The sequence below is a fragment of the Amphibalanus amphitrite genome, unplaced genomic scaffold (genome assembly GCF_019059575.1).
Source record: "Amphibalanus amphitrite isolate SeventyFive unplaced genomic scaffold, NRLGWU_Aamphi_draft 001542F_arrow, whole genome shotgun sequence".
NCBI lineage: Eukaryota > Metazoa > Arthropoda > Thecostraca > Balanomorpha > Balanidae > Amphibalanus > Amphibalanus amphitrite.
Genome location: NW_024883035.1, coordinates 410 through 9,995, shown reverse-complemented (window position 1 = coordinate 9,995; position 9,586 = coordinate 410). Strand labels below are relative to the sequence as shown.

General features: G+C 49.4%; 1 protein-coding gene across 2 annotated transcripts; it reads left to right on the top strand.

Annotated features, from left to right (window-relative positions):
- The first annotated feature begins 4,004 nt into the window (after positions 1-4,004).
- On the top strand, positions 4,005-9,236 carry LOC122373725 (rho guanine nucleotide exchange factor 16-like). 2 transcript variants are annotated; one of them, XM_043352067.1, is made up of 4 exons: positions 4,005-5,606; positions 5,930-6,108; positions 7,569-8,450; positions 8,603-9,236. In XM_043352067.1, the coding sequence occupies exons 1-4, from the start codon at positions 4,391-4,393 to the stop codon at positions 8,726-8,728; spliced, it is 2,403 nt and encodes an 800-aa protein (XP_043208002.1). In that variant the 5' UTR covers positions 4,005-4,390; the 3' UTR covers positions 8,729-9,236. The 2 variants fall into 2 exon arrangements, with proteins under 2 accessions (XP_043208002.1, XP_043208003.1); XM_043352068.1 differs by lacking the exons at positions 4,005-5,606; positions 5,930-6,108 and adding an exon at positions 6,992-7,112 and having other exon boundaries at positions 8,603-9,232.
- Positions 9,237-9,586: the final 350 nt, after the last annotated feature.

The window sequence follows — 9,586 nt, the reverse complement described above, 5'->3', positions numbered from 1 at the left end:
AAGTTAGGGTCATGCTTGAGCAGATTGCTGGCAACGAAAGCTAATCCGGGAAAAGCACTTAACTATAATTAAGAACACTTGGCTCACCTTGGGTCGAGCGTCTGAACGGGTGAAAATCTTCCCGTTGCGGCATCAACAAACCGAATGCCTCAAACTCAACACTGAATGCATTGGAACCGTGTTTTTTGGTATTCACCTGATGGCTAACAATGTAAATGATTTAGAACGACCGCGTTTGATGGCTCATTAGCTCTATTTCTATAAAGATGGCACACATTGGTCAACTCAAATTGACGTACATTTATGTACGTCTATGCATATATGGGTTAAGGGTGGGCAGTATCAAATTCCATGTACTATATATAGCTGAACTTAGAACCCGGTGGTAGGGTCACAATTGGGGGGATAGTCTGCTTGACCACGTAAGAATTGGTAACCATCTGTGGCTTACACCACCAAGCGGATTTGAATGAATTGAATGAATTGGTGTCCATTCATTCACGCACTGGTGGCGTAAAGGAACATCGTTAAATCGCTCTGACGACATCGGTCCCTCTGCGGCGCCCTGATCTCATATGTAACCCTTTGTAAGCACCGCCTTGACTTCATTTGTACTCCCTTTCTGCGGTTTACATCTCATCAGTACCCCTTCGCGCCTTCCGGAAGCAGTCTATCGCTATGCGCAGCACCGCAGCAGCATGCATCTTTTATCAAACCCCGCTGCGTCCCATCCTCACCGCTTCTGGCGGCGCGACTCCCATCCTTCTGTAGGCAGGGTCGGTAATATAACCAGGCGCCGTGCCGGCAGCGACGGTCATCGGGACCGTCCGGCCGCTCCGGCGCGTCAATTGGACCCTCTGAATAGTTCAAAGGCGCCGGGACGCGGCCCGATGACGGATGTCACCCGTAACGACCCGGGAGGCCGACGCGGTGCCGACTTATCGTCCCAGTTTGTTCGTGTACTTCTGGTCCGGGGGAGAGGTCACGACTCACGACCCACCGAGGTCACGACCTGACGTAGTCAGCTGACAGGTCACGACCCGACACTGCAGTCAGTTGACTAGTTGCAGTAACCGCGATTCATGAAATTACGATAGCGATTTAGTGCATGCTGATTGCTTATCACTGCCTTGAACTGGCGCTATCAAGTTCAGCTGCTCAGTGCTGTCTGATAGGTCAGAGAAGCGGGTACTTCATGTAGATTGCCGTGACCATTCAACAACCTGGCATTAAAAGATTTATTCTGCAGAGTTAGAACATTTCTAAAATGAAATAATACTAAATGATTCTAATTGATTTTCAGAAATTTGAAAAGTTAGATAATGATATCCTGGTCGTGAAACTTCTATCCATATTAGCTTCCTCACCGAACTCAAAGGGGCGCCAAAACAGTATCAGACAAGTGGAGTCCGACAGAATTGTTTCTCAAGTACGGGACAAAAGGAATGACAAACTTATTATTAGAGTGTTGCGCATGATGACAAAACAATTAGGGTATTCATTTTAGGTCATTCCACTGCACCAAATCAATATAACCCGTCCTACCTTTTCATTCAGGTTCTGTTGTCCATCAGAATACCTTGCAGTGGAGAGAAAGGTACCGAGATTGACTGAATGCGGCTTCCAAATAAGCCACAAACGACGAGAATCGTTTCTCTCGTGCGAGTTTAATTCCGTGGCGCTCCGCGAAAAGACTTTGGACACTTTTTCGCTGTCTCATCAACAATTTGGTAACTTCCTTGGACGCTGATACGAATGAGCGCAGCCACGCTTCGGCGAATACTAGCTGAGTTGCGAAAACCCAGATTTCTGAATGATGAAACCGGTCTTCAGTGGCTGCTCGCTTCCTTTTATAGAAAAACAGGCGAGCCTCGTGGCACTGGAAAAAGACGTTTGCTCTATTCGTGTTTGAGTCATTTGTGGACATGAGATAAGAGTATCTAATGGTCTTGCAGCAGTTGTATTGAAAATATATCGATGATCGAAGATACGGGCTTTCTGTGAATCGCAATATTTATAATGGCCTGTTCTTTAGAATTAGATCATGAGAAAGCTTTCGACTTCTAAACCAGGTTAGGTGATAGATCATGTATGTATGTACCTACGGGCGCAATTTATTGGTGTAGAGGACGTATGCATAAAGAAAGTACCTGTATAATGTGTAGCATTACTTACACATTCGTTATTTTCCGATAGGCTTAGTCTTTACTTTTCCTAGTGAATACCAAGTGAATACGACGTCTCTGCTCAATGTTATGACGCCTATGTGCATGCGCCTTCCCTCCTCTTACTTCTCAGTATCCATCTATAACTTAAACTCAAGTGTAAGGGCGGGGGCGAGGCATTAACTCTTCCATCGACCTGAGGCAGCGTCTGGTTTTAGGGTCAATTCAAGGGATTAGCCGGGCCTGCGGCGGCAGGAGAACATTGCTGTACGGCTGAAGGAGGTCGTACGGTGTCCTTAACTGCATCCCTTCGCTATCACATTTTCATACCGCAACAGATAAGTGCCTATTATGCTACCCTGAGGATAGTGCGTAGAAATATGTGTGTGTTAGACGAGCAACCGCGATTATCAAGAAGAGGATGCAAGTCAGAAATAACCTGAGTATGGCTTCAATGCTGATACACTAGCACACTGCACAAGTGCATACATTAATCAACATTATACATGGAATCATGTTTATATTACCCACGAATGAAGTTTTCCGTTTCTTTGTTAATTGTGAACATATTTGTAACATTTCAAAAATGACTTCATGCAAAACAAACTGACTGGAGCCCCTGTAGCATACAAACAATCAACACACAGGAAACGCCCAACGCGTGAGATTTACACAGTCACATAGACGTGATTGATTAGCTCGTAGCACCAAATACATGAGCTTCATGACATAACTTAATGACGTTACTCAATGTAGCTTCAGGACATAACTTGCAAATCAGCTCGAACCTAATGTGAACGAAGAACCGGCTTATGATCGTTTGTTTTGGGTCACCTAGAACACTATCGGATCTGCAACCGCTTATCTCCGGCCCCACACGTCAGTACGACCATGTCTGTGGTGGTGTGTTCCAGGAAATTGGTCCCTTGGCGGCGGGTCTGGCGACAACACCTGTGCCCGGCTGCCAGCCGCCCCTCGTGCTTTGCGCGATGCACAGGACTGAGCGACAACTTCCGCTGCGCTCAGCCAGCATTCGGCAATGAGCTATGTTTGTTAAATACGATATAGAAATGTGAAAAGAAAAAAGCTAAAAGCAAGCAAAATCCATTTCAGAACTCTAATTTTTGGTATTATTCACGATTGAAATAATAACGGATGCTGCCGAAGAAAATATATCTTGTAGGAGCGGCATTACCATGATCCTGGTTGAATGCTTTATATCAATCACCTTAGATAAATTTCAAGAATAAGAAAAATAATGAAACCAACAAGTCGCTTAACCATGATGCATCCCGCAGTCTAGACGTCTGGATCGAGGGATACATCGACCACCGTGTCTGCTTTGAGTGGTCAACAGTCAGGCATCAGACATGGCCTGATACATTGTCTGGGCTTACAACTACCCTCAGAAAGATAAATGTGGCAAATAGGGGTATGAAGAAAGGACCAGACGCCTTCCTCCGTCTACTTACCCATGCATTCTACAAGAAAGATAAAAAGAACGTGGTCCACACGGAGAAAAACGCTGTTTTTAGTGGCCTAGTGGGTAGAATGTTCGCCTATGTTATTGCAATCATGTTCACGTCTTACATGGCACATACATTGAAACATCAGCACGTTATCAACGCTAGGAAAGCAACTATGTTTTATGATGCCTTTATTCTCTAGAAAATTCACCACCATTGCATCGTTGAGCCTCAACCTTCCGGCAGCCAAGCCAAGCCACTTGAGCAAACTGCCCTCCCAGCAAAGTTAGCGCAATGCCGTTAGCTCGTGTCCGATATGGTATCAGCAGTGGAGTTTGCCTGACGAGTCTGTTGATATTGTCAGTCACTTTGTACCCAGCTGAGGCGGCGATAACTGCGGACCTTGCGACGGGGATGCAGTGTAGTGAGTAGTGACAGTCGTTCGACCACCGCGACGCGGACAAGGTGACCTGTCAGCGTGCAGTGCAGCCTGTCATACCTGTGAGCCGGGGTTGAGGTGACCGTGACTGCGTCGGGTGCTGACTGCCCCCTGTCTGTCAGGTGCCGACCTGCTAACTGACGTCAGACGGCTTCTGATATTTTGCGATGTGACACGTGTCTGTGCGATACTCGTCAGTGAGGGGATCACTCACGGCAGTGCCTCGTCAGGCGTGATAGTGAGCGTGATACGTGCTTTCAGTGAGGGGGTGATCCGTAAACGCATGTGACGAGTGACTCGGCAGATAAAATCCCTCGGGTATGGCGGAGGCCAATGTGAGCAAGAACAACCCACCTATGGAGGACATTTGGAGGGTAGAAATTGGCCAAATCATCATCCGGTTTCGTACCAACAAACCCAAAGGGGCGCTGTGCGTTTGGCAAAACCTAGTGTCTCAGCTATCAACTCTCCTGAACGGATGTTTCGAGACTGAGGCTCTAGTGCTATGGAAGATGCTCCTTAACGCGATCCCAGAGCTTCTAAGGACGAGCCATATCGCAGAAACCCAGACTTTGTGGAGGTCTCTCACAGAAACGGTACTGGAAATAAGAGCAGTGGGATATTCACAGACAGCGAGTGCGATGTGGAAGACGCTGTTAGCCATGGCACCAAAGCTGCTCGCAGAATTTCCAAACGGTGTCACAGAGCTGATGTGGACTGAAGTGTGTCAAACAGCAGCCGAAATGGAGTCTGGTGCTTCCGATCCGGAGAGAACGCCACTTCCTGCATCGCCGTCACCGTCACCGCTGCCTTTACCAACAGCGTCACCAGCGCTAACATCGTCACCAGTGCAACCACCGCCCCCGCTACCGTCACGGTCGCGGTCACCTTTACCGACCTTGTCAATACCAGAACCAGGGCCACCAGCAGGACTGTCACCAGGGTCTTCACCAAAGCGCCTGTCACCAATACCTTCACCAAAACGTCCGTCACCAGCACCTTCACCAACCCGATCTTCACCAGGTGATCCGAGGCAGAGTCGCTTTGATCCGAGGCGGACACCGTTACCGCCACCACCAGTACAGCAGCTACCATCAGCACAAGCACCAGTAACGTCGGCACCATCACCAGCACTGACACAATCAACGTCACCATCGCCGTCACCATCACCAACAACAGCTCAGTACCTTCCACCCAAACCACGTCCAATATCACAGTCTGGTTTGCAAGAAACTCAGCACTCAAAGCCGCCCAAACCGAAAGTGAAACCTAAACCTCTGCTCGCTAATCGAAAAACTTTTACAGCTCCATCACTTGCCCCATCAATACAACCAGCGCCAAGACCCGTTGTGAAGCAGCAACCTCTAGTGGTGACCCAGTCGGGTGACCAGGTGTCGACGACTGACTCCGAGTGGGATCAGGGGATGCAGCAGGTCCTCACGGAGCTCAGTCACAGGGGTATCGGAGATCTCCAGAGAGGACGGCGGACCGGCAGGATGGGGAACGTGCGCCCCAAGTCGTGCCAAAACCCCACAGGTAAGACGGGCGGGTGCGGCGACCAGCGAGTTACGCAGGTGTGGGTGCTCTAAGGCGTTCAGCGACTCGCTGAATGGGGAGCTAGCTGGGGTATCTAAAGAGGGGTTCAGTATCGGGCTTCATTGCCGATTAAGGTTCAAAGCTGATGAGAAGAGACTTTAAAAACTGCTCGGCGAAAAACGTAAGCCCATAACAAATGAAATGTCCAACTGGGCTTGGTTGGTTACTGTCACTCTTTTCTTTGAACCATTTTTCGCATATATGTACATTCAGCGCAGGATATTGTTTCTTACCAAATCAACCTGTCTATCTAAAATTCACAGATACCCGGAGGCTTTCGGCACCTTTCGAAAAGCTTTTCAGTGCGCTGACTCCATCGGGACTGCAAGATCTGCAAGGTCATGACCTCACCTGCCAGAGCTGCCCCGCTACGGCGACAGACAACATAGAGGACGAGCCCGGCTGGGTCATGGTGCCTCGCAGTCTCCCGCAGTCACAGGCGGTAGGTACTTGGGACTCGTCACAGAGGGGCCCTTTCCTGAGCGATACGATCTTTGTATGTATTGATCTCTGTATGATGATTTGTGAGGTGTACGATCTTATTATCAATCTGCGGCATACTGCAGTGATACTGAACTTTGAAAGTTATTCGGAGAACGGAAACTGACTAAGCCGTAAGCGTACGTATATTCATTGTTCCCCGTGTCTTAACTTTATTTTACAAAGGCACCCAGGTCCCTAGCCCCTGACGGAGTCTCCAAGCCTTGACATGCAGGTAATAAACTGACTTCTCTCTATCTTATCAGTCAGATTAATTGGGTCTCCGGGCACCTCAGGGCTAAGTGCAACACATCAAGTGTTACACCAGTATTGATATCATATCATATCATATATTTCGGACAACACCCATAAAATGAATGAAAAGATTTAAGAACCAAGGCCTAATGGGTTGATAAGGGAGTGTCTGATTACACAGAGGAGTTTGCCGGCTGTATGCAAGTGTATCTAGGGGTTAGAAACTTGCAGGCTAGGTGTTAGGTAGGTACCCTTATCATGTAGATTGGTGGTGGTGGAACGATTAGTCCGTGAGTTGCTTGCTTAAACCATGCTAAATTAAGATAGGTACCTAAGGCAAATGTAACCGCGCATGTATTTTGCTCGGACACCCTAACCCGATCGAAAATCCCAAAAACTTATACGCTGTCTAAATTTAGCTGAAGACGCAAGTAGGAGCCTCTGCGTTGTTTCGTGATACAGCAGGAAATTCGGTTACGGAACCCCTGCAGCGGGGAATTTGGCAGCGGAAATCCCGTGCGCTATCGGTAGTCAGCTGGCGGCTGCAGTGACCCTGAGGTCGGACCGGGGAGGGGGGAGGGGGAGGGTGGCAGGGGCAGAGGCCGGTCACAGTGCCACGCGCCGCGGACGGGTCAGCGTATGTGTGAGCGTGTCCTGAGGTAGTAGCTGTGCAGACTGAGAGGTTCCTGGAGAGAAATGTCGATACAGGTGGTGAGTAATATGTCTAGTATCCATAACATTGCGAATAATGTTGTGCATACAGTATGTCTAGTGCCTAGCCCCACAGTAGTGCGGCATGATAATGTGACAGACTAGGATCAGGATGAGCGTGCTAGACCAGATTCATACGCTGTTGCCTCAGATCTACCTCCATAATATTCACAGAAATGCACGGAAGTCACTCTTGGCTTCACCCCGAATGCCTTATTCCCATTTTTGCTAAGAACTTGAGACGAAAGAAAGCCATGGGATTGGGAGTAGTGCCTACCTAAGTTCATTTCAGTGTTTAAGATGAACGCTGTTTTTTTTTTTTTTGCATTTCTATCCTGCTCAAACTTATCGGTGAACGGTGGTCTATCAATGGCATACATCGCGCCAAAAGGACGATACGTATCGCGCCATTCTCAATATGATGTAGCTCGCTGAACACAGTCCTTTCTTTCCCAGGAGTTGGATGATGGCTCTGGAGCTGCCAGAGTTCGTTTCTCGGCTTCTGCTACGAACGGATCGCCGCCGGGTGCGGAGCCGGTGGGCACGTCTCCTGCTACCTCCGGAGGGCCACTGCTGCGTCCATCCTCCTCTTCAGCTTCCCTAACAGCACCCACGTCACCCTCTTCACCAGCCGAGCCGCCGCTCTGGTGCCGACTGCCCTCCGTTATCAACAGCGGCGTCCTCGACAGCCTCAGCAGCGACCAGAGGAAGCTGCGAGAGGCTCTGTTCGAGATCATCAGTAAAGAGGAGTCGTATCACAGCTCCCTTCAGCTATTAGAGCGTCATTTCCAGGAGCCACTTCGAGCGCTAAGCCAGAAGCCACCATCGCCGAAACAGAACGGTCAAAACGGGCAGAAAGCACGGCAGTGCACCTTCAGTGAGACCGAGTATCGCGAGCTGTTTCAAAACGTTGACGAAGTGCGCCGGTGTTCAGATGACTTTCTGACTGACCTGTACCAAATACCCATGGACGATCTCTCGGGCCTCTGTGACATTGTGCACGAACACGCCAAGCACAACTTCTACCCGTACAAGGTCTACTGTGCGCACAAGTGGCACCAGGACCGTTGTCTTCAGCAGCTAACCGAGCGGAGCTCACCGCTCGCCGCGCTGCTCTCCCGCCTGGAGATGTCCCCAGAGGTGCGCGGCCTGGGTCTGGCGGCGCTCCTCCACCTGCCCGTGCAGCACGTGCAGAGGCTGCCCATGATGATGGAAGCTGTGCTGAAGAGGATGCCACCCGATCACCCGGAAAGACAGAGCTGTGAGGAGGCGCACCGGGCGCTCACTAAGCTCGTCAAGGATTGTGACGAGGACGCTGCCCGGGAAGAGGAGAGATTGGTGAGTAAAAATCGACTTTCTGCTAAGAATGACCGTGTTATGCATAAAGCATCTAGCTGATAGTGTGTGTGCTTCTTTATGTTTCTCACAAAGTTAGTATTACTCCTCAGACATCTCTGACCTCCGTCCCCCGTCCTCTCGCTGGGTTTCAGGAGGCGGAGGAGAGTGGCACGGTCGAGCCGGAAAGGGCCGCGAAGGGCCGCCTGTCGTGGCGGCGGAGGGGCGTGCGTCGCCACAGTGCAGATGTGGGGTCGCTGAAAAGGGCACCAAGCTCATGAGGGGGGCCCGTATCCGGTGGATAAGGTCCTACTCCGAGGAACTGATTGTCAGGTCAGATAGTCAGGCAGACTGTGATAGGAGTCATTTTGATAGAAGATAGAGCGACAGAACGGCTAGGGTATTCGAAGCGTAGGAAGATCCTCACCCCTGGCTACCAGATCGGTTACGCCCATGATAAGCATATTCATTAAATCAACTGACAGCTGCGTTGAGACAGCACTTAACGTCATTTAGTGTCGTTTTCGAGCACAATTCAGCCTATCCGTAACAGTGGTCAGTATGTAATTGTTCAGGTCTGAGTGTGGCGTCAAAACCGTGACGTAGTGCATAATTTACTGGGCGTTTTCACTGCCTCACTCGATCATAATTGTCATTGGAACTAGCTGGCTACATGATTAGAAAGGGTTTGGTGATTGTGATATGTCTCATGTTCATGTGCTTTCAACTGTGACTTAGTATGACAGTGTACGTACGTTGAAATGTGAATAAAAATCTAGCAAAGTCATTTTCAGTCAGCATTCAGTCGTTCATCATTTCCTCAGGGATAAACGGTAAACAGACAGTCAAGTAACTACTTCGTTAAACAAAGGTCACACGAAAAGATATTCGGCGTAAACCAGCAAACTCAGTTGTCAGCAAAGATGAAACGAAGCTAACGGAACTGTGACTTAGCCTAGCACCATGTTTCAACTGTGGATTGTGTAATGCGGGGGTAAGGGGTTGCAACTGCAGCGGAAGTGCAAGTCTCCGTCCGGTCTTGCACTTCGCGGCGGCATGCGACTCGACATCTGCGCAACTCAGGCGATCGTGGCAAGTGCTGGAGCAGACGGAGTCATTTCCTCTTCACAACTGCGACC